General features: G+C 33.9%; 1 protein-coding gene across 2 annotated transcripts in view; it reads right to left on the minus strand.

Annotated features, from left to right (window-relative positions):
* Positions 1-26,715, minus strand: part of Arhgap15 (Rho GTPase activating protein 15) — a 639,204-nt gene that overhangs the window by 302,912 nt on the left and 309,577 nt on the right. For both annotated transcript variants that reach the window (XM_013030066.1, XM_013030068.1), the window contains exons 7-8: positions 17,301-17,399; positions 16,119-16,248 (exon numbers count right to left, since the gene is read on the minus strand). In XM_013030066.1, the coding sequence (XP_012885520.1) occupies positions 16,119-16,248; positions 17,301-17,399 (229 nt within the window). The remainder of the gene's footprint in view (positions 1-16,118; positions 16,249-17,300; positions 17,400-26,715) is intronic.

The following is a 26,715-nucleotide window of genomic DNA, read 5'->3' on the forward strand; positions in this document are numbered from 1 at the left end:
AGCTATGGTAAATAATGCTGCAATAAACATAGTTGTGCTGGTAGCTTTAGTGTGGTCTTGTTTGTAAACATTTGGGTAAATGCCCAAAAGTGGGACTGCTGGGTCATAGGGGAGCTCTATGTGGCGTCTTTTGAGGAACTTCCATACTACTTTCCAAAGTTAACCATTCATTTTTAAGATAACCCTTTCTTGACTGAATTAGGAATACTTTTCAAAATTCTAAAGGAGAAAATAAAATATTGGCACTATTGCTATACTTAACATTTATTGTGCTAAATGCTGCATCAATGCTATATTACTTATTCTACTTTGTGCTTCCAAGCAGTTCTGCAAGGTAAGTCATATTCTTATTGACACTTTGAAGATGGTAAAATAGGATGATGTAGCTGGCTCAAACTGGAGAGGAGGTAAGTTGCAGGAACCACTGGCCTCATTTCCTATGCCAGAAGTCTCTGAGAACCATGGCTGTGGTCACAAACTATGAAGTAAGACAGCACAGCTGCGGTTGCAAACTGAATTGAGACTGCTTGGTTTTGAGCTCAAATTGGCTGCTTCTTAGCCATGTGATTTTGGCTACCTAAATTAAATCTTCATCATTCCTAATTACCAAATAGATACGAGAGTGAAAATAATAAGATAGTTTTCTCTTGTAGTAAAATTGTCAGGATTTATTGAGAAAGTACATTAAAGTCCTTAGAATCTGGTAAAGATTTGCAAACCCTACCTGCTTCTGTACCGTATTTGTGCGATGGAGAAGACATGATAGTGTCCTCCTGACTGAAATGTTCACAAATTTGACATGGTGATAGTCTTTGCATGAAAGTCAAATGGTTCCAATCATGCCTCAAGTTCCTGTGATGGGAAAAACTTACGCTCATTCCAAATTCTACTCTTGTCATCCCAAAATATTCTTTCAGATTTAAGATAAATTGTAGAATGAAATAACAAAAGATTCAGCACACCGCAAGGGTGAGAGCTCTGATGGCATTAATTACTGGCTTTTGTCTCTCTGTCCCATGGTCCAATGAGCCCACTTATTTCAAATTGCTGAGCATCGAAAAAAAAAATTCAGTGTGGTCACAGCCTCCTACAAGGGTGCATCTCAGCACACAGATTGTTACAATGCATCTTTTACATACTTATCCTTAAACTGTTTATCTGGCACATCGACAGGCAACTGGTGGAACAAATAGGAATCTTAGGAAACACATTCATTTTTAAAGTGTTAATGCGCCCAATCCAAGAGCCAGTAATGTGCTTCCATCCGTTAAGCTCCCCTTTAATGTTTCTGATTGGAGGGCCATAATTTAAATGAAATGCATTATCCAACCTGGAAGATACTCCACATCCTAAATATTTAATTGATTTCTCCATCAGGAGAAGATGAGCCTACACAAAAGCAGATTCTATCTATATCTAAATGTCTGATTAATAGTGTCTCCAATTTGGAGTAATTTAGGAGTTTACATCTTATAAAATGACTATTTCTTCTACATTCTTCCCAAAGTATCAAGAGGCTTGTGCCTGGATAAATTGCAAAGAGCAGACAACCCTCTGTGTATAATAAAAACTCAGAGTCAGCATCATCAGCCATGCACCCTATCACTGAAGATCTCATCTGAATATTTTTCAGCAGCAGCTTCACATTCAACGTCAGGGGAAATAGCAAAGGAGGGAAGTTGTAATTGTTGTATCTCCCTATTGAAAAGTTTAACAAGTCAAGTTCCTTCCTGCTGATTTTTAACTTAGTTGAATCTGAGCTAACTGAGTGAGGAAGATAAATCAAGCTATGTGCAGATTTTTCTAACGGTGCAAAGTTTGGCACCCCAAGGACTGTGGAAACGTCTATTACTCCACTTGTAAAGAGGACAAGTGGAACAAGACTGTGGGTGGTAGGATCCATATGAGCGATTTATTACCTCTGAATTCACTTAGTCATTTCCGGATAAGCACTTAATTGCCAAAAGTTTATGGTCATTTTTAGTTTAAGAAGAGAACAGGATACATCTTAACAGTCAGACAGATACATTAACTGCAGAAATCAATGTTGCTTTATTTTCTTTCTGAGTTTACTAGAATATTTGAGTTTATAAATGTGAAAGAAACACTAAAGCTTTATCTAACTCTATCTACTTCCCATTTTGTGAAATCTTTCCACATCTATTTTCTTGTAGAAAATAAGAGGGGGTCTGCTTTACTCTTGAGATGTGTTGGGATTTAAAGTCTGATAATAAATAAAATTTAAAAATTGGCAGCAACTCACATATATGGTTTTTAGTGTTTAATTTGCGTTTTCTGTGGCAGATTTTCCTCAGTCTTCTTGAAGAGCTACTTTGTGGACAGCTTAATTTTTGTTCAAATACAAATTAGAATCAATTTTCTGGGGAGAAATAATCAGTATAGCTCCTGTACTCCACAACAAAGAAATTACATTTGTAGACATATTCTAGAAATTTAAATCCCTCAATACTCTTTTGAGCAAGTCCAAGGAGATTTGAAGACTGACATTTTGTACTTTGCTATTCCCGAGAGGCAAATGTATGATCATCTTTACTTAGGCTTGTTCCTGTCCCTGCTGAATTAATATGCATTTTCGTTAACTAATCTTGAAACAACAGGAATAAAGTTTATCCAGGTCTTTTATACCTCAGAGAACAAAACAAATACTACAAATCTTTAGAGAGAAAGGATATACAAAAGGGCTTGAGGTGAATATTTCAAAGCAAATACTCTTTAAATGATGTGCAAATTATTTCAGCTCTTGAGCATGATTTATGAAAGGGGATTAGCCCACTGAAATAAGAACCTAGTTTAAACTGTTGGGTTTCAAAGTCAAAGATGAGAGGAAGTTGTTCCAAGAAAAGGAAGGAGGAAAAAAATATTAGAGTACTGATTTGTTTTAGCTTTCTCCCTGAACTGATTTACCTTAATTTGTTCACAAATTGGTATTCCTAGTTGCAGTTAAATGTGTTACACTTCTCTTTGAATTTTCTGGGAATTTAAGAGTCTGATTTTAAAAAGAGGATGCTTGAATTTATACTGAAGTAACAACATCTTTACATTAATAAACACAATCACAAACTGTGTTAAAGATTTAAAACAAAAATAATTTAAAGCTCGAAAGGAAAACTTCTAAGAGCTTTGAGAAAACACATTTTCCAATTCAAAAGTCTATAAAGCACAGCATAATACCTCCTAATATTCCAACATGCTCCTCAAATAATAGTTGGAAGTCACTTATGAAAAAGACTGTCTTAATGTAATTGTAACAATTGCTAAGAGTTTACATTTTATGATGCCTTAATGACCTGCCATTCTGGAAGGTAAAGAAAACTTCAATGATCTCATTCACATGTGATTAATATCTAAGGCTTCTTCTCTGAAATTCAGGATTTTGTTCAATAAAAATGAGTTAAAATTTTTCTTTGGGTTCTCAGTCAAACCTTTCTGTGGAAATCAGCTATGCCCAATTTGAGACAAACGAAACAAACATGGAATCACAATAACAAAACCAGGTACAGACTAGCATAAAAAAAAGATTAATTATTCTTAGGTAGTCTTTCCTGGAATAATAAAGCTAAATCAGTGAGTCCAGCCTCTACTAAAAATTTGAGAAAATGCTTTCAACCTATCTCATTACTGTCCAAAGAAAACATTCAGGAAAAAATATACTAGAAGATACTTATTGTAAAAAGGATTATCATTTGCTTTTTTCAGCTCCCATTTCTGGGATTTATTTTAAAAGTTAGACCTGAGAAGATGATGTTTTATTTCAGTAATAATTATTTTCGGTGTTTCCCATTGAGTGGAATCTCAACTATTCGAATGCATAATCAGACTATATTTTGTATTTACTCTCTTTTTTTTGAGAACTTGATTGTGAGACTACTTTTGTTTCCTTTGCAATTTTTCAAAACAACTTGACTGTAGTGCAGTCTGGTGGGCTTTGATTGTTTTAGCAGGCACTGCAGATAAGTGAAGTCCATAAATAAAGCAACTAAGCTATGGCTCCTCCAGAATTATAACATCTAACCTAAAAGGCCTATGGGAAACAGACTCCAGTATGCAAGAGCATCATAAAAATCAAGTCACTTTTGCATTCAAATACTAATTTTTATGCCTTTGGAGAAAAAAAAGTCACCCATGACAACAACAAAGTCTACACGTGAGATTATACATTCCCAGAAAAGGAGTCACATGGAAGATGAACGCTAAACAGAATTTCAAAAGGATTTGCACCTCAGTATACCCAAAGAATTAGTGGACTATTTCCAGGGAATTGGTTGCAGCTTTGGTTTACTGTCTGTTTGTTTTAGTGGGTGTAGTTTTTTTTTAGTGGGTGTAGTTTTATTCTTAGAATGATTTTTTTTGTGTTATTGTTTTGGGACAGATTATAGCGAACAGCAATATTGGCACAATGCTATTGGCAAGAAGGATGAACTTTTCACATAGCTAGTTCAGAGTTCAAGAGATGGGCATGGTATACACAAAGGTTATATGAGAAGTATTAGCCTCAATTCTGTATGAGTCTGCCTGTATTCTTGATTTGACAGGGACTTCGGAGGTTAAATAAAAGCATTGTCATGGAATGGCTAATATGACAAGGCTATGCAGGTTTATTTTGAACAAAGGGAGACTAGACAGCACTTCTGTATATGTAGGATTTGTCAAGTCCCCAAAGTCACTCTGGCTATGGGCTTTCCAAAAATCTATTTAGAGAAATATTTTTTGTGATGTAAAAATGTGTTTCTCAAAATGTGCATGTCTGAATTACCTATTACAATACTGATTACATTCAGTTTGGTGTTGGTGGGTTTGAGAGTCCACAATTTTGTAACAAGCTTCCAGCTAATATGGTTGTTGCTAGTCAATGGAACAAAAAAACCCTATCAATATCAATGTCAATTTCTCCTTCCTCATTCACAATGCCTAGTTAGAGCTGGCAATATGTTTCTTCAACTACTGTAGTGTTTTCCCAACTGTTTTCCTTATCTCTATTATTTCATCCTCTGTACTATTTTTACTTTTGTTATTTTCCATATTTTCTTTACATGCTAATTGTAAAATAAGCCTCTCTTGTCTGCATGGTATTTCTTTACTAGGCTCCCGTAACTTTCCTTGAAACATCCACCAAAGGTCACTGATACTTTCTGATATGACCTCCCAATGCTATCTATATTGAAGTTCACTAATAAGTGATGGGTCTTCAAATATTTTCTGCTCTGTGACCCTTTGTTTCCTATCCTAATACCTATCTTTAATTTTTCTTCTGGCATTCTTTCTTCTACGTTTGTAAATCTTCCACAGTTTCACAGCAGTATTAGATTCCAGAAACTTTTTATTCCTCTCTAACAGCTTCTTCTAATCCTTAATTTTGTGTGTAGGGATCATGTCCAAATTCATTACCTGAACTCAAATCTTTTTTTTTAATTGTTATTATAAAGGTGATGTACAGAGGGATTACAGTTACGTAAGTCAGGTAATGACTACATTTCTGTTTGAACAGCATCACTTCTGCCCTCTATTTCTCCCAGTTTTTCTCTCCAGACCCCTGGCCACAATCTTATAATTAATTTTCAAGATAGTCTAGTAAAGATCACTGCTGCATTTGTTCACCTTTTGTCCCACCATTTCTATGTTTTCCCTTACCCTTCTCAAAACAGATAAGCTTACATATAAAAGGTACATAAATAAAAAACAGCAGCAAAGGAGAAAAAAAACAAAGAAGCAAATATTAAAAAAAAATAAAAAAAAACTTCTTGGGGCTGGGAAGGTGGCTCAGTGGTAGAGTGCTTGCTTTGTATGCTTGAGGCCCTGAGTTTGATTCCTCAGCACCACATAAGCTAAAAGAAACAAGCCAGAAGAGGCGCTGTGGCTCAAGTGGTAGAGCGCTAGCCTTGAGCTGAAGAGCTGAGGGACAGGGCCCAGGCCCAGAGTTCAGGCCCCACAACTGGAACCCCCCCCAAAAAAAAAAACTTCTTATTTCTGCTTCTTGGATTTCATTTATTTTTTTCTGGCATTTTTTGTACTTTTTGATTGTAAAAATGTTGTACAGAGGTTACAGTTACATGAGCAAGGTAATGAGTACATTTCTTATTGAGCATTGTTGCCTCCTCCTTTGTTTTCCCCCTACCATCTCTTCCTTCTCACCTCAACAACCACACTCCCCCCCCCATTCGCTACCCCCACCTAAATTGTAAAGTTCATTTTCAACATAGTGTTTTGTACATCTCATTATTGGAATTCATTTTAATCAACATCATTTTATATGCCTTTGTAACCCTCTCCTCCTTTGGTCCCATTGTGTGAATGTCTACAGTCCTGTAAATTTATCGTGTCCACATGTATTTTTTGTCTTTTACCATTCAGTTTGTTTACTTATAGATTTATCGACACATTCTAGTTACAGAAAATGAGGAAAACCATGCAACCTATGCTTTTTGCATCTGGCTTATTTTGCTTGATATATTTTTTCCAATTTCCACTTCCTTACAAATGGTACAATATAATAGCATTTATTATATTTCTATACCTCAGTTTTCTTGATCCATTCATTTGCTGAGGGTCATCTGGGTTGATTCCATATCTTGGCTATGGTAAACAATTCTGCAATGAACATGGTTGTGCTGACAGCTTTAGTATGGCTTGTTCATAGCCATTGAGTCATAAAGAAGCTCTATGTTTAGTCTTTTGAGGGACTTCCATACTGGTTTTCAGACTGGTTGAATAAACTTACATTCTCACAAACAGTCTGAACTCCAGTCTTTTTCTCAGGGACTAAATTAACTTATCACCAAGTGTGTGACTCAATCTTCTTTCATTTACTAATGTGTAAAATTTATAATGGTTTTTTCATGGTTTTTGTTTTACTCATTTCCTTTCAGACTTTTACATAGAAACTACTGTGTCCTAAACTGTGCTCTGTGTCCTGTGGATGGGGAGGGCTCATCTTCAGGTTATCATTTATACCCTCTAGAAACTCAGTCTGATGGAATACGATGATCCTGGTGTAAGCAAAATGACTGAAGCTTGGGATGGCTAGGATTATTTCTACCTGATATCACAGAAAACATGTTGAGCTTCCAGGAATTTTTTTTCAGTCTATCAATGAAATGTAGTTGTGGAGATAAGACCTACTGTCTTTCTGTTCCTTCCTTAGAAGGGTCACCATATCCATACATTTACGGTTTGGTTAGTATATACATTCTTTTATCAACAAATGCTTTATGATGTTGGTTTGATTCTAATAGATCACATTGTTTCCTATGGGAAAAAGTCAAGTAGAGAACTGACACCCAACTCTCCCTTCTATGTATTTAAAATATTAACATTAAATAAAATTCCCTTCCTTTACAGTTAAATTACTTATCGTCTGTCAAAATTTTTCCATTGTTTTGTTTTAATATGTTATACAGAAATGAAAACCACAATTGACACTTGATAGTTTATTTTCTAAACACCATTGTGATATCAAGCTCACATTCAGGAATGACATTGCTCTAAAAAGCCCTTTAGGAAAGCAAATGTAAAAGTATGTAAGGATATAAGATTCTCTGAGCCAAATGAAACAGAAAAAATATTAAAAATCAAGCACTTAGCAAGTTTTGAATTAGTTTATTCTGTGTTTTTTATAGTAAGAGTACATTCTTGTTATATTTCTAAAGATAGAAACTGGTACATTTATAGTAGACCAAAATTATGATTATTTCACTCAAGGTTAACTCATGGAAATCATTGTCTCCAATTATATATCACAATATATAATCTACAAAGTTCTTGAGTATATTTAAGTACACCATATACATCATTCTGAGATCTAATAAAATGAGTTTTTCAATTTTGTACCACGCTAGATTTTTGAAAGTAAGTTGGCTCTTAGAGAAAATTTTTGTGTCTTTTAAAAATTATCGAAACTATTATTATTTTTATATATCACCAGGCTTATTTTTATTTTATGTTTTCAATAGAGTCTTGAAAGGTCCAAATTAGAGAAAAGAAACAGCTTCAAGAATGAATATGAGCCTTAGTTATTTAAAATTTAAGAAGATATTAGAATAGATGTTTGTAATATTGGTAGATGTGGCCAGAGCTAAACCATAAAGGATGTTATTTCAGTTGCAAGGAAACCTGATTATAGCCAAAACTCTGCCTCCATAATGATGTATATTAGGAATTATAAACCCTATTTATTTCTTTGAAATGCAAATTTTAGGTAATAGAGTGACAATTAAAAAATGAAAGGAGACACAGGTGTGGAAAAGCATTCTATATAGGAATATTAGCTATATTAAAACATCAAAAACAAGATGAGGAAGAGAAAAAAATGGAGAAATTTTCTTATCTTTTGACTTCAGTTTGGGATTTTGGAGTATATTCTATCTTGTAGGAAAATCTCAATCCTCTAACTTGTATTTGGTGATGACATCTACTATTTTGTCTCTATTTTAAGGCAATTAATTTTATCTATAAATAGGATGTATTTATTTACATTAGTGAAATTAGATAGCAGGAATATTTGCCTTCAGGTATTATTTAAATAATCAAATAAATATGTATTGGCAAACTGATTTATTTTTCCTATGTCATCCAGAACCATTTCTTAAAGGAAGCTTACTATTGTAATGTTATATGGATCACACATCACTGAACTTTGATGGTAGTATATGGAAGTTTAGATTTATCTCTTGCTTTTAGAGAAAGCATTACCTGATTTTTATTAAGGATATGAGCCTAACTGTAAGTAACAGTAAAAATCTTACTTTCTAATAATGTATCAAAGACTCTAGGTAATTTTATTTTATATTCTACTTATAATTGTACATTTTTCTAAACATACTCTTAGACCTATTGGGACATCCAAATAAATTTACTGAAAGCAAGTTACCATGTTTTGAAATTATGAATGAAGTTAGTATAAGTTCTTACACTACACAACAAAAACAGAGAGTGGCCCAAACACATCTTGCACATAAACAGAAATGATTATTTATAATTAAAATAATGTTTTTTCTCAGGTCAGGATTTATGGTAAGAAAGCCTCAAATGATATGTTCAGACAAGGTTCTTTGAATTTATACAATGGCAATGAATTATATACTAACTTTTAAAGATATTATTAATAAATTCATTTGTAAAGTTATGGAATAAGCAGGAAGAAAATTTTAGAGGAGATTAAATGGATATTTTTCTTTTATTTTTAGTCACTGGAGTGTATTAATGGTAAGGAAATATTGCTGGAGACTTAGAGCTGGGAGCCCTCTAGATTTAGCCTATTATTGAAAGAAAGATGCCACTTGACCTAATGAAATCAGAAATTGATTAAATGCAGTTCATCTAAGGGGAAATACAGTCAGGGTGTTACTGCTGAGGTCAGGAAGAAGATGGGGTGATCTAGTGCTGGAGTGGTGATAGGGTTAGAAAGACTTTCAGAATAGCTGATTCTACAAGATGCATGGCCATGGGCACCCACAGGTCAGAGGGCAAGATCAGCTCCTTAGATGGGAAGGAAGAGATTAATCAGAACATTCTTTGCTCAGCTCATAACTAAGTCCTCTTATCAAATGATTCATAGAGAACTGAATGTGTTGGAGAAACTACAATCTGTAGGTCTCAGGAAAGTGAAGATTAATGATAACTAACTTGAGAACAAATGCCAGAATGATAGCTAGAGTCATACAGCTAGAGGCTAGCCCAGGTAAATTTGTATAACAGGTAAATTTGGATGACTTATTATCAACCTTGTATCTACTCTTTAATACATCAATTATTTTAATTCTGACACTCATTAAAAATGCCTTAAATTTATTTATTTATTTATTTTCTTTTTTTACCAACTGGAATATTTTCAAGTACAAAACTCAGCCTGTGGAAATGGCTGAATGGAGAATTGATATATTTCTGTGTCTGTTTGCTGATCCTGGGGCTCGAACTCAGGGCCTGGGTTCTGTCCTTGATCTTTTGTTCAAGGCTAGCATTCTACCACTTGTGCCACTGATCCACTTATGGTTTCCTTCTCCCCCTCTTCCTTTCTTTCCTTCTTTTCCTCCCTCCCTCCCTTCTTCCCTCCCTTCCTCCCCCGTCCTTCCTTCCTTCCTTCCTTCCTTCCTTCCTTCCTTCCTTCCTTCCTTCCTTCCTTCCTTCCTTCCTTCATTTATTGGAAATAAGAATCTCACAGAGTTTCTTGCCCTCAATGGCTAAAAGCCAAGATACTCAGATCTCAGTCTCCTGGAGTAGCTAAGATTACACACATGAGCCATAGCCACCTGGCTTTGGAATTGACATTCATTAGATATTGTCTATCATCCAACTAGAGTTTAAAATTATTTTCACAATTTAGTACAATGGTTTATATTTCTTTTTAAAAATTTTATTATATTGTAAAGATGCTGTACAGAGGGGTTAGAGTTACATGAGTAAGGTAATGAGTAGATTTCTTGGCGATCATTGTTATCGCCTCCTTTGTTTTTCTCCTACCATCATGGTTTATATTTCTGAATGCAATTGTGCCAGAAGGACAAAAAAACTTCAAGTAATTCACCATCATTACCAAACACTAAACTTTTTCTTTTTTTAATTTTATTTTATTGTAAAGATGCTGTGCAGAGGGGTTACAGTTATATGAGTAAGGCAATGAGTCTATTTCTTGTCAAGCATTGTTACCCCTTCCCTTGTGTTCTCCCACTATCCCTTATCTCCCTCACCTCTCTCAGTTCTCCTGCCCTCTGAAGTTGTAAAGTTCATTTCCAATATACTGTCTTGTGGGTATCATTATTGCAATAGGTCTAAACTTTTTCTTTCTATCAAGATAGGGGCCCCATTTTATTCTATGCAAATATTATGAGTCTTTTGTTGTTTTCAGGTAAGAAGTTTTCTGTTTCTTCCTAACTTCATAAAATTTACTTGTGCAACTTTAATATTGTTTTCTTTTAGCAGATGGCTTATTCATCTTATTATTTTCATTCATTGGCAGGATTAGGCTGTTTTATACAAAATTCTTAATAAGAAGGAATTTTAAAATATATATTTATGAGTCTCCAGGACAGGCTTCACAGTATGTGTTTTAAACAATTGCTAATTACATGTTTATCCAAGAAACTTGCATGACTTTTCCATTTTGGATTATAATAAACATCTTACAAGTTTTCTTAATTGCATAGTTACCAGAAAGATCACAATGGTCATAAGAAAAAAATATGTTGGTTTTGGGGAAAAATAGAAAACAATGAGCTAGCAATGCTTTATTTAAAAGGTCTTAATGTAAGTCACATTCAGAAAATTGGATCTTTCTTTAAAAGTTTTCAAGCTGCTTCTACAAAGTATGTATTTATTTTATTGAATTATGCACATAGCCAATACCTAACTTTGTTGCGTTTCCTGTTTTAATTTAAGAAACTTTCAAATAAACAGAAAAGATGAAACAATGGTATCATTGACTATAATGGGCTCACTTTTCTTTACACCATCTAGAATTATAAAATCTTAGTATTTGGGTTAATGTCAGGCTTAATATCTTCTTCCACACATTTCTTACAAGGAACATCTGTCTTGCTGAAGACGTAACTTTCCTACTCATGATGCAAAAATCAACTTATACAGCCTTCCATCAACATCCTCTTCCATACAGATTTCTTCTGGATCCTAGGTTCTATATTTTCTCCCTGCCACTACTGGAGCTTTTCAGGACACAGGACCCTATTGGCCAAGTGTGTTCAGAGACTTATTGTTTGGTGGAATTCTTCATGCAGGAGTAAGGAGGCAGGAAGTAAGAAATCATAGGGAAATGAGTCTGAAGTTCTCAGGGTCAGAGTGACAGCAACCCCAGAGTCAGATATTTCCTAGATAAAAATAATCTGTGACTGCAGAAGGTTCAAGGTATATGGTTTTGTTGTGAAATATATCAATGTGCCTTACACTTGGCACTTGAAAACTTAGTTTAATTCCAACTGTGGCTGATGAGTGTTATGATTATTTAGATTACAGGAAAATCGCTACCTCCTCTATCAGATATGTTCTCACTTCACATGATTTTAGTTACTCCACTGCAAAAATTTAAAAAATAATGCTAAATTTCTAGAGCTCTTTTATTTTCATCATTCTGTATCAATTGATGTTTTCATAGCTAGCTATATCCCTGATACCTTCTCATGCCATAAGAAAGATATAAAACTGAGAAATTCATATCTAAATACTTCCATGAATGCACCCAAAATACATTATAATAATTTAATCAAAAATATCTAAAGAGAAATTCATTTTTTATCCATGTTACAGTTTCGCAATCTGATAGGCAGGAGATATACTACTACTACCACTACCACTACTATTATTACTACTGAAATATTATTATCTAAATGACTTTTTTAAACTCAAAGTAAAAATAAAGAAGTTAAGAATTTTATTTGCCCACTTTCAGGTTACATTTGTAGTAAAAACAAACAAACAATAGGAGATAAACGAGGACTTTCTCTTCAGGAACAGTGAAATAGTCAGGTGCTGAATCTTCTCCATCAGCTAGAGCTTCTTAATGGCACGCTCCTCTGCTGGGCATGAAAGAATCAAGACTATCTCTTGGCTCCCGTGACTTGGTCCTAGAGTGATGCTCTGAAGAATACCCTGGCTGCCATTTTCACTTGGGAAGGTGCCAGGGGAAAGACCAGCTGCTCAGATTTAGGCTTTTGGTTCTATGAGTACCATATTCTGGCTCCTGTCCCTTCTCCTCTGTACAGTGGAGAGTAGGATATCAAGTATGTATGCCCTGCTCTTGCTTTCCATGACACATCACCCTTGGCTTGAGCCCTTTCTGTTTTCATCTGCTTGGGGACATCGAGGATAATAAAAGAGATCCTATTTATTGAGTGCCTGCTGTGAGCTAAGTATTTACATGTCTAACTTCAAATTCTTACACAATCCTGAAAGAATGTTATCAGAACCATTTTTTTTAGATATGGAAAACAATGTTTAAAAAAGGATGACAATATGTCTGAAGATATCTGATGCAGGGTTTGTATTTGGACTTTTCCTCTTTTCCATCAGTGGCCAATCCTTCTTTTTCTTGGACAAAGATGCTAGCATCATCTTTGACTGACTCTCTACTTTCCACAGCAGCCCTCCCTGGAGAGCTGATCTTCGCTCATCCCAGGCTGTTGTCCTGAATTTCCCACAGTGATTTGGCCCTTACATTGAATTTTCTGGCTTCTTGTCTGTTAGACTCAAGTGATATTCCTAAAATATCTGATTAGTACTTAATAGCATTGGCAGGTTAGGATCATATTTTAAAAAGGAAAGTATATTTTAATACAATTTTCTGAATCCATTCATTGAGAGAACATATTTTTCCCATGTTATGTAGATGAACTGGACAAAGAAATGACCACCTGTTTGTTGCTAATGATGTTCACATGCCTTTTTAAAAAAAGTATTTCTGGCTTTGTCTGACTACAATTCTGGCGACAAAACTCGTGGGAACATCAAGGGCACAGGAAGCCAAAGACAGCAAACTGACAGTAAAGTTTTGTGCTTAGACTACTAATAAGAAAGAGAATACTGTGAATCTATGATTTTACATAATTATTTAATCTTCAAGGGTGACATAAACCAAATGCCTATGTTAAGAAACCTAAATTTTGGTGTTCAATCTAGGATCAAGATCAGTGGGGTTTCACAATCCTATTTCCTACTTGAAAAATTTATATTAAAAACATCAAAGATAAAATATGCCATCACTATTTCCAACACATGGTCTAATTTGATATTGTGTGGGTGAGTCAATCATTATGACTTGCAAATGAAAATGAATGCATACATACTGATTAACTTTAGTTCAAAGTAATGCATAGGCAACCTGTCCTAGGTTACAGAAATTGTACCAGCCCTAAAGAAGCTTTGGACCTATCTATATCCAATAAAGTAAGGGGGAAAAAACCATTTTCTAGAATTAGGACTAGGATTAAAGATTAAATGACCCTTGGATTTTTAATAGTAAAATTAGAGCAAAAGGAGATCTTGTCATAATTCTTGCTAATAGTTGAGGATTTGATTTAATCTTGTTGATTTGGATGAATTTTATTTTTATTTTTAGATATGTTCATTTGTATCCATACTAAAGGATGAAATAGACATTATATTTTACTTGTTCCTTTCACTATAGTGTAATGGAACTAAAGGAATACTAGAATAGTGAGATGATGAATCTTCTCCATCAGCTAGAACTTCTTAGTGTCATGCTCCTCTTCTGTGTATAAAAGAATCAAGACTATCACCTGCTAGTTGCTCCTTACTTTGTTCTGATGCTGTTCACAAGAATACTCTGGTTTCCATTTTCTCCTAGGAAGGTACTAGAGAAGATTCCAGATGCTCATATTTAGACTTTTGTAGCTATGAATCCTGTATACAATTCTGACTCTAGTGTTTGAAACATTTCTCCATGTCTTGTCTCAATTCTATGTCTTAATTTCCTCATGTAAATATTATTCAGTAATAATTCTGATTTCATAGGATTCATAGGAATATTAAATGAGTTAACATAAAATAAAGACATTGTACAAGTAGGAATCTTTCAAATAGATGTGATAAAACATGTAACTTTTCATTTGTCAAGTTTAATTGAGTTTAAGCTCTAAGTAAATAAATACTTGCATTTCCAGTGTAAAAATGTAAGTTGTAAAGAAAAGCACAGTGTATCCTGTCCATAGATTATTTTTTCCTAAAACTTTTAAATTGGGTCCTGTGTCTTAAATGTATTTGAGAAGCCTAATGCTTCTCAAACACATTTTCACAAAACTCACTTTCTTCATAGCCCTAAGTTTTAGAAGCTTCTTAAGGTCATCTCAGAATGAACGATTGTATCTAAGATTCCATATTCACTAATAACTGTATCACTTATCTCTTCTTAAGTACTACAAAATGTTCATGTAATTAATCTTACATAGGATACATACTTACAATACATACTTACAATAGGATTCTAATCCTGAAATCTTAACTGTATTTATGTCTGACTCCATATGAAACAAAAAGGTACGATAATGAGAAATTAAAGAAGATATTCTGAAATAATGCTAAAATGTGTCAATTTATAGAAAAGTATTTTTAGTTATCATGATTAGTTTCCACAAATGCACTATTCATGTATTCCATATTGGTGTTCTTAAACCTCAACACAGTGCATCTGGTTGCCTAAATCTGTAACTGGTAATTGCTGGAAACTATAGCACCGATCTTAAAATAATGGCTTAATTTCAAAAAGTTGCATCTACTGTAAATTCTGATGCAATTTCTGCACCTGTGGCTTCTAATAATTTATCTCTGGAAGATACATGATCACTTATACATACATTCCTTCATTCTCCTCATATATGTGTGAGTGCTTACTTGAATGTAGGTGTATACATATGTAGCTTTTCCTAATGAACACATATATGGCTATGCATTATGTATAATTATCTAATGTGTTGATTTATATACATATACTCGTATTTATATCCATTTAGCATCTCTTTCCAATATTTAAGATGTTTGAAAATTGGCTTAAACTGATTGATCTGAGTTACCAAGAAAAATCAGGCTGGTAAAAGTTTTTAAAAGGTACTGAAGATCAGTAGGTAAGGGATCTACATTCTTTTTAATTCAAATTTGGTTGTTTTACAGTAGTAGAACTAGATATGACCTTGGAAAACATCAACTTCACATCTCACATTTTCTATAAACCCCTCAAATATGCTATATCTTTTTGATGGGCTGAATGTGTGGAAAGTACCATAGACTATTGAGTTCGTTGGGACAACTGCTATGGTCACTCATATTGGAGAGGCTTGCCATTTCCCACTCTCAATATCAACCACCATGTTGAACTCGTTGCCTATTACTCTGAGATTCAGAGAATTTTCTTGTAAGCAGAGTCCATGACCTTGGAACAATTATTTTCTCAAACAGCATTACCAGCAACAATGCAAGCAAAGTGCCCAGACTGCCCTCCAGTGCACAAATCCCTGCACAGGAAATGGCTACGAATCTTCTATGAATAGTCTAACTTTGGCTTAAATCTCATTTCAATGCATTTATATTTTATAAACATTGCATTTAGATGGAGTTAAAAAAAGCAAGCCAAAGAAACTACTCACTTAAAGACTTTCGGTGCTCTGGTTTCTGTTCTTTGCTATCACCATCATAGTGACTTAGCAATTCAGTACTGGAAGATCTCTGGATTTTGAATAATTCCAGCTTTCTTAATGGATAACTTGGATCCTTTGGCTGTAAGTAACAAAGATTTAGAGTAGACAGTTTTACTAGGAATAAAGTGTTTACTAACTACTTTTGAATCCTATTTTGATGTTTGAAATAAAATAATTACTTGGGGTAGGGACTCTATGCTAAGTTCCATGCTCGGATTTAATACTAGATCTTATATGCAATATGGTACTAACAAAATGATGTGCCTTATTCCAAGTAACTCTACAAGCATTAACTTTGTTACTCATCATAGGGATCTTTTGGTATATGTAATATTATTATTGCTGAAAACTGAAGCTGAAAGGGAAAAGTACTTTTTCCAAGGCCACGCAGGAAGCCTGGCCCGGCATCTACACAGAAAGAAAACAATCTGTGTGCTTGTTTTCTAATTGACGAAAAGGAAATTAATTAATTTTATTTTTTTAAACTTTGGTCCTAAATTAATATAGTGGAAGACTTTAACCAAATATCAGAAAGTGGCACAGAAGATGTATTTTCCTGTTATTTTTCCTGTATTTCCCGGGAATGTTTTTCCTAGATTTTACAAATATTAGTGGGCTAAAATTAAAGTCAGTACATAATAAGTAGTTGTAAATAATTTGACTTAAAAACATACTGAAGAAGTTTTCAAGATATGTAATTTTTATGAGACGCATAATCTAGCATAGCTGGAGGAATAATAAAAATCAATACTGTAGATTATTATTTAACAGTGTTATCACAAGGAGTACGGTCTTAAATACACTGATATTTATTTTCAAGACTATGTATTAGAAGATTGTAGAAACTGAAAATGTGAAAAATCCAGTAGCTATCACACACTTCTATGCTGTTTATATCCTTCAGAAAATAAATATCTGAATGAATACAGAGAAAAATAGAAATGCACTTTTGAACAAGAGAAATTAACTGGCATTTGCTCTCACAAGTCTTGCTTGCAGGAGAGGTTTCTAACAAACTTTAAATTTAAAAGCATCTCAGTCAATAGACTGGTATGTGCTACATGCCTGAACAATAAGATTTAAATGACTACATTTTAATTAATAATGCTAACAGCCAAAATAAATACATACCAATCTGTCAATTGCATTTTTGATAGCATGGAACCAATCCAATATAATGAAGTCAATATCTGACTGTAGAAGGAATTCATTTCCTGATGCTGTTGTGATCTGGAAACAAAAGAAAACAAAAATTGACAGGTAAGCAAACCATGTGAGATAGAAAATAAAAAGAAATCTTTTTTCAAAAACACAGTTTGAAATACACTAAAATATTTTCTTGTACTCTAGCAATTGTCTTTCTGGGAACTGAGAGACTAGAATCATATAAACTGTTTTTTAATGTCAAAATAAATATCTTATTGTTTTAATAATAAAATGATTGACTCAAAGTAAAGCTAACTCCAGGAGGAAAAAAGACAGCAAGTTATAGAGTCATGAGACAGTACTTAAGTTGAAAGCTGCAGAAAAATGTATCAAGTGTGTCAGAATTTATTCTTTTGCCTTATACTTTGGCCTTTTTTCTGTTTGTCATTTTAAAATCTAATAGTTTCTCTATATTTTATTTCCTTTTATGGAGGCTCTAAAACAGATTATTTACCAAAGAAACTAGTGCAGACTTTTCCTAAAGGTCATTCAGATGAATAACATTTGGCTGGTTCTACTTTCCTATCATAAAGATCTATAGGAAAGTAATAAAGGATCCATTTACTCACAAAGGAAAAGTATTAGAATAAAAGTTCATTTGCATATTTGAACTTCTCTTAGATAGTATTTATCAAATGAACATCCAGTTTTTAAACTCACAGTGCTGTTAAGTATCTGGCAAGGCTTCACATGTAACTATACATTTTTCATTGCAGTAATTTTTTTTTCTCTTTAGAATTGTGAGAAGAGCAAGGCTCTTGATTTCACACATAAAGGGCTCCTTAGAGGAGAATTAGATTATTGTGGGTGTGGGCATACATTTGTATGCAGCCATCAATCTGAACGAGGAAGATTTTTCCCTTTATATTAGTGACTTTTGTTTGCAATAGAAGGTGATTATTTCCCAACTATTGTCAAGCAAAGCTCCAGAGGTTTAGGGGACAGGAACTTCAAAATACTCAACCAGAGGCCAGGCCCTCTCTCAGCCTACTTGCTCTAAATAGGAGGTGAATGCTGAAGGGTGGAACTGGTTCAGAAAACCACAAATCATACTTCAGGCTGTCTTTATAATTAAAGTGACAATTATTACCCCAAATGGATCACTCTGATGATTCTTATGGAAACACTTAGTGATCTTGGGGTTTGTAAGAAATCTTAATGACATATGTGCACATATATGTATTTTTCAAGAGAATTTGGTAGAAATGCCACAGCCTTCAGTACTGAAAATCAGCCATTCTTGAATTAAACTATTTCCAATATTGTTTGGTCCTTTCTACAGCAAGGAGACTTTTCCAAAGTAAATGTAATTATAAGAAGTGAAAATTAATCCTAGCTACTCAGGAGGCTGAGATCTGAGGATCACGGTTCAAAGCCAGCCCTAGCAGGAAAGTCAGTAAGACTATTATCTCCAATAAACCACTCAAAAAACTGTAAGTGGTACTGTGGCTCAGTGGTAGAGTGCCAGCTTTGAGCTGAAGAGCTGAGGGACAGTGCCCAGGTCCAGAGTTCAAGCCCCATGACCGAAAAAAAAAAGTGAAAACTTAGAAAATAACAGAATTTAATTGACTTCACTAGAACTTGAACTTTTGGGGGTAATGGGGGAAGTCATTTTTCCTATTCCTTTTTTTTTTCTAAAAATAAATACATGTACGATGTGGAATGGCTCAAAATAGTTCTGTTTCTTGTATCCAGTAAGAGACAGCTAAGCTGATGTTTGCCTAATTATCTGAACACCACTGTCATGTTCTTTACTTCAACAAAATCCCAAATATTTACTTCCTAAAGTGTTGCCTCAGAAAGAGAAATCTAAAAATACAAGGTCATCTCTAATGAACACAGGGAATTAGTAATGTCCTTGACCTCTAACTTCAGCCCATATTTAAATATTTTGATTAAGAACATGTTATATAATGCCACAATTTGTTATTATACATGAAAAGAAGTGAATTAGCCCAAGTACAAAGCATAACCTAATATGATATTTCTCTGCCAGTATAAATAAACCATTATTAAAATTATAAAAAAGGAACAACATTTTAAAAGTACAAGGAACAAACATAATTAGATTTACTGTAATCTGAGGCTAGGAAACAGCCAACATAGTTCAGATTTTGGCCGGGTAAATTCAAACAGTGATAAAATAAAAGTACTTTAGTACTGGATTTGGATTTTTGGTGCATCCTATGCAATGTAAAGGGAATCTTTTAATGCTAGCACAATCAAAATGAAAACGTATTTTAAAAGTTTTGATGTCCAAATATTTTACTGCATTAAACATACATTGCCAGTGATTTACAAATTCATTTTGGGAAGCTAGGACAGGGGGCTACATGAGTGCGATTCATTTGTATTGTACTATCAGACATCCAGCTCACATCCTTTCCTCTGTCTTCCCACTAATCTTTTGAGTTCCTAGGCAGCCTGGAGAAGTCTGCTACTGCTCTCTACAGTTTAAATGCATCCACTTCTTAATTACAGCCAGTAATTGACTTTGTTCTGCTCCATTCAAGTCATTCACAGCAAAGTAGTCTCAACATCTTTGACTGTTAAAGTCAGGTTTCTCCATTCACTTTTTAAAACATTGCCTCTTTAGGATTTCTGATAAGTGATTTGTTGAATCATATTTGCACTTTGAACAATCGAATTTTCAACACTCTCAGGGGGGAAAAGACATCAGTAAAACATGTTAGCTTTGACTGAAACTTTTGATTGATCAACACATGATGCCAATCTAAACTGATGAACAACCAGTAAAAGGCACAAAGGATTTGATAAGAAGCCATGTTAATGTATTCTTTTTATATCATGTTTTGCCTGTGTGTCTGATGCTAGAGTAAGGTGATAATGGAAGAACTTACCAAAAATGTGACAAGTTATATGAGCTTCTGGCCTTCATTTGCTTAGAAGCATACTTTAGACAAATGTCTAACAAAGTCTCTCATTCCATTAGGTTATATTTGAAGAGATATATCAGGCATTAAGTTATGCTGTTAATAATAATAAATAAGCCTGGTGCTGAGGGCTCACACCTGAAATCCTAGCTACTCAAAAGGCTGAGATCTGAGAATGGTAGTTCAAAGCCAGCCTGGGCAGAAAAGTCAGTGAGACACTTATCTCCAATAAACCACCAGGAAACAGGAAGTGTCACTGTGGCCCAAGTGGTAGAGCCTAGCCTTGAGCTGAAGAGCTGAGGGACAGCCCCCAGGCCCAGCGTTGAAGACCTACAACTGACAGAGAGAGAGAGCGAGAGAGATTTAAGGATATTAGGATTTTCCTTCTTTTCAAGATCTTGATTAAATTGAATATAGTTACGCTAATTGAAAGCATCATAAAATACTTTTTTTTTCTGGTTCTTGGGATTGAACTCAAATCCAGGGAAATCCTTAACTTCTTCCTCAAGGTGGTACTCTACAATTGAGCCACAACTCCACTGTTGGATTTTTGGTGATTAACTGGAGACAAGAGTCTCAGAAACTTTCCTGCCTAGGCTATCTTCAAACCATGATCTTCAGATCTCAACCTGGTAGGTAGGAATACTGACTTGAGCCATGAGTGCCCAACTCAAAAGACTTTTAAAGAGTAAGGCTTCTATGTTTAAATATTATCTTTGTCAATATTTTTAACTGTCATTTTTGTGAACTATGTCAGTAAGATTTTATGGTGATAGATTTTAATTTGAACAAGAAATTAATATGTAAATTGGGATTTATGCTCTTAAATTTTCTATTGTTTTATTTATTAGAATATAGAAAATCCTTCAAAGCCTTTTTTTCTCATTGTAGAAATGATAAGGACTTATGGAGACTGGGGAAGAATCAAGTTAAAACTATTTATCGTTAAACAGAGTTTGTAAACATTGAATATATTTTAATTTAGTTATTGCTAGTCATTTATAAATAATGATCAAAAGCATATAATAAGATGCCTGGACAAATGTATGCAATAGATAGATGCCTCATCATCAAACTATGGTTAATTTTTAAATTTCAATTTATTTTTATTTTTCTATTTTTTTTTGCCAGTTGACTTCAAATACATATGAGAAAATTACCATAAATGTAAGAGATAACATGTGGCAGTATGCTTTCTTTTCTTGATGGACCAGCTTCCAGTTGCAGAATAAATCCAATAAAAATTTTCATCTTCACAAGACTGAGATAATGTGTTTGTGATTGAACATCTCCCTAATCATCAACAAGGACAAATGAAGCATCCTATAAATACAGGGCACATGGCTAGAAGCTAGGACTATACAACCCCCACCTTTAAAATCTCACAATCTGTTTGTATAAATAGGACATATGCATAGAAAGATAAATAAGAATAGAAAAACACTTACAGTGAGTCTCAAAGTAAATGGGAAAAGAATGCTCATGTAAAGATTTCAAAGTAGGAAGTAATCACTGCAGTCACATTTACATCATGGAATTATGCATAAACTGTTGGTCATGATATATCATTCTTTAAAGGTTGATTGTATCAGAATTTAGTATATTGTGGGTATGAATACCACCACTTGGTATGCAAAGTGTTATCAGCTTTAATGATCTCAAAGCACATAATAAACATTCTCCAAATGCAGTTTCCCACCACTATCATAAGGTAATTTTGCAAATGAAGAAAATGAGGAAAATGAGAATGTCATTCTATCAAATTGGCATCATTTTAAATGATAGAATTAAGAGATTACAAAGATCTTCATTTCAAGTTCACTAGTTTTCAGCAAATAGACAACTCTCCAGTCAAAGGCTGGGAGTGTTTGTAGGAAAAGGGGCATAAAACTTCACTTCAGTTGTGAAATTTGGAATACTGACTTGAGAAACAGTTGTTCATTTCTTTTACATTATGCTAAAGACAGCACAATTTTTAAATATCACCCAGCATTCCTATTCTGATGATCCAATTTTATTTCCTTTTCACTTTTTTGTTACATACATATCTATGCATATGTGTATAGATAAACCATATGTGTGTGTATCTGAATAAAAGCATTCAAAACATTTCTCAAATCTTGAAAAAGATTTAAACAATCCTACATTTGAGCAAGTCTCTTTAACACTGCTCAAATCCAATCTTTGAGTAGGAATTTAAAGAATTATTCTTCCTTACAAAAGCTGAAACCATGTATAGAAAGTATGCAATAAAACACATCTAATCTCCAAATGTCCCTAAACTACATTAAATAATGTAGCTTAATTGGTCCTAAAATAAGTAGATAAGAAGAAAGGAATTTAATTAAATTTGTATTTGGAGATTTTTTGGGGGGACATCATGATGATATCATTGTATTTGAATTAAATTAAGTAGATAGAAAAGTTGTGTCAAAATATACTACATTGATTTGAAATGAATATGAATTATTTTGCAATATTAATTTTGTGATAACTTTATTTAGTATTCACAACATAAAGTATAGATGTATATTTTGGCACATCATAGTAAGATATCAAGCCCTAAAATTCAAGCAATAATGCTTGAATAAAAAGCCAGCTTCACATTTTTCTCATATTACATCACATTCTGCATTTGATATAGCTGATCAAATGAATGTTGTTGTGGTTATACTAACAGTTAAATTACTTGGTCTCAAAGGTGTTTATGACCACCAAAGGAATTACATTATCAGGCTGCATGTCTGTCTCAAATTATAGTCTGCTTGGGTAACTTGTAAGAGTTTCTAGCCTGTAAGAGCAATGTTAACATATAACTAATGGTAAACTATCGCCTTGATGCAAAAGGTCTTCAATTTATCTTTCCAAAAATGTTACTTGTTAAAACATTTTTGTGGGAAAGTATCTGCCTTGTTTTCCCAAAGTTGCTAGATGTTAAGTAAATATATGCTGATCATTAAAAAAAAATGTTGCTTTGGCAACTTTCTTATTAAAATGCATTTGTAACCCCCATCTGTCATGAAAGTTTTGAAAAGTTTGTTTCCCTTGGATAGCAGTGTTATCCAGGGTTACCGTAGCAAACAATGATAGCAGTCTTCAGAAGTTGTGTGAGGAACTAGCCACTAGGGATCCATTTTTGTTTTAATTGGCACACACAAACACTTTCCTGGCCTGTCAAGAAGATCAAGCTAATATGCATGGAGGGTGTTATATTCTCAGCTTTGGGGAGCAGTAAAGCTCCCTTTATTTAAGTAATTTAAATGATAGACTACAAAAACTTTGCAAGTCAGAAAAATGTTTTATACTTTCTAAGGGAATATTTGTTTTAAGCAACGGAAAATGTTCTACATATCTAAAGATGTTCAACCTTATGTTATAATTACCCTGTTTCTTCTGACTCTGTGAAATGTTCCTAAATCTACATGCTACTAAATAAGCCAGGCCACCACTGGCTCCTGCCTTTCCAGGACTCCCTCTGTGTTAACAAATGTGTGCTCATTAGTTTCCAGATGTTTATTGGATATGTTTTTAATGTGCTTGTGTTGATTGATCTGCATGTACCATTATTGGAACTCTCAGTCATGTCATCATATCAACCTGCCTATGTAAGCAATTTTTTATTTAATGGAAAGTAAACAAATGTTGAGCTACATACACGACAGATCCCAAGAGCATTCTGAACTATAAGATTTAAGAGCAACTTTTCAAGAAACAATGCTTTTTAATTGAAATTGAGCTGTACTTTTGTCACTCAGATAATTTGGTCCCTGCATTTTTATATCAGAGATTTGTCCTGAATAATACAATTGGCCCTCCATGTCTGCATTTGTATGCTCTACTTTTCTGTTTACTAACAAAAAAGATCTGAACTTCAAATTTGTTTCACACAAGCAAACAAGAACTCATATTCATTCTTTTATCGGTGCTAAAATAAGAGAAACAGTCTTGTCAATATTCATGAAAGAATGCCTTCCAAGTAATTAGTAGATAGTTTAGCAGGTTCCACAGTTTTACAGTCAGCTACACTGAAACTTTTGCCTCTGGTGCTCATATGACAAACAACTGAAAAAGTGACTAATAGGAGTAGCTCGTTTATAAATATATCAGCGTAGAGTTGTATAATTTTTGTGGTTAGTTTTTAAACTTAGGAAAAATAGTTGTTGCTATCTAAACAGATTATCCTAAAACTTTTATCCACTGGAACTCACCAATAAGCCACTCTTACCAACCAAGAATAAGCTTCTAGCTTGGTCTATATTCACTCTGCTCAATTACTCATCTCACAGGATATTTGGGTATCTGGCTGCTTCCATCATTTTCCAGCTAGAATGGTTTTATTATTATTTAAATAAGGATTATTGAAAGGTTTTTCTTTTTAAATTAAAAATTGTATCATAAACACAAAATCCCCCAGGATATATATATATATATATATATATATATATATATATATCAAATTGCTGTTTCTCCTTGCATACCTTTCCGGTCTATCCATAAACATGCTGTGTTTATATTTTAATGGAAATATCTTGTATACACTTAGGAACATTTTTATTCCAATAGTTATTTAAAGTCCACTCATCTCCCATGTGGATTTGGTTGCAATATTCCTTGCTTTCTTCACCATCTTGTCCATGGGTTCCCCTCTAATCCATATCCATACTTCAGTAGCAGCCAAAATGATCTCTGTGAGATCTGGACCTGTTCATCCCATCCCTCTGCTCGCTATCATTCTAAGTTTCCCACAGCTGTTTCAGTACAGGGTAACCTCTTTCATTGAGCCTAACAGACCCTGTGTGTTCTGGAACTTATTTATTTTGCAGTTCCCCGGCTCAGTGTTTCCCTTGGCATTTCTAGGAAACAGTCACACAAAATCCTCTTTGTTTCCCAGCTGTCTTATACTAATTTTTAAAAATTTTATTTTATTGTAAAGATGCTGTACAAAGGGGTTACAATTACATGAGTAAGGCAATGAGTACATTATTTGCCAATCATTGTTACCCCTTCCCTTGTTGTTGTCCCATTATCCCTTCTCTCCCCCATCTCCCATACTCCTCCCCACTCTACCCTACCCCTCTGCCCGAAGTTGTATACTAATTTTTATCTCTTCCTTTAGAGCAGGTGATTCCTGCAACCAGATCTTCCTGACTTCCTTTATCATACTAATAAAATCAATTTAGATATTACCTTTTCTGTAAGTGCTTCTCAGAAATAGATGTCCCACCCAGCATTCTCATGAGAATAATAAGCAATCAATAGAAGCTAATAGTAGTAATGTTACTACTAATTTTATTCAGAAGCACTAGCTAATTTTAAGATACCATGACATAAGCAAAAGAAAGTACTTTTATCACTGGTTTATTATTTACATAAGTTTTCTTCTAACAAGTGTTAAGGTTACATTATGAGAATAAAGGATAATGTTGTATAGAACTATAGTTATGCTATTGTAACGTATTTGGCATTGATTTTGAGTATTTATAAAACAGTCAAGAATTGTTCTATGTCTACTTACATTAATGAGAACACCTGTTAGCTTTAGTGCCATACAGACTTATTTGTCTCAGTTTCAGGGTTTTGCATACTTTACATCACTTTTTGAAACAATTAGTTGCTTTATAGAGGAATATAGTTGAGGGGGAAACAGCAGCTTGAATGCTTCTTGCTCAAGACAATTCACTCCAAGTTTCAGTGAAAAACAAAAATCTGCTGAATTACAATACAGCCACTTTGAAGCAAATGTAGGTGTATTATAGATTTTCTTCATTCAGAGAACAGAAGATAGATATAGAAAACTATGTTTTAATATTCAAGTAAAGTTACAGCCAACTGAAACAGTCTCCTGACATAGATGGTAACAAATAAGGAATGGCTATATCACTAGAGAATTAGTTTAATGTGACTTCTGGTACCTATTACCAAAATTTTGTCTCTTTCCTGGCCTCAGAAAGGTGGAGAACTCCAGTAGGTAAAGAAACAGAGTTAAACACTTATGGGCTATATATCCGGGGTAACCATTCTTGAAAGAAGCTACTGAGTCTGTTTTATTCCTTTGTCTAAGAAAACAGTTACTATATCTGAAGGTTCTCCTCTATTGGTAATTCTATCTGCGCACTCCACATAGAATGTTAAAGCTTCTGTGTTTTAAAGATTTTAAATATTTAAAGATTTTAAATATTTTCAGTTATTAGAGAGAGCACTTGTGCAAATCTGTGGGCTCATAGCCTCTGCTATTATCATTATATTTGAAAGGCACAATATTTGCATCAAAACAACTCAGTTGGTAATATATTCTAAAGATAAATTTGCATTTATGATAGGAATAAAAGTATGATTTATAATTATTTTCTCATATATGAACAGTGAACCCCTCTGCTGAGAAAGTAGATATAGATTAGCCAAAGCACACATACACTTTTCCCACAGGACTAATGTGACTTTTTTTC

This window comes from Dipodomys ordii, unplaced genomic scaffold (genome assembly GCF_000151885.1).
Source record: "Dipodomys ordii isolate 6190 unplaced genomic scaffold, Dord_2.0 Scaffold126, whole genome shotgun sequence".
Lineage (NCBI taxonomy): Eukaryota > Metazoa > Chordata > Mammalia > Rodentia > Heteromyidae > Dipodomys > Dipodomys ordii.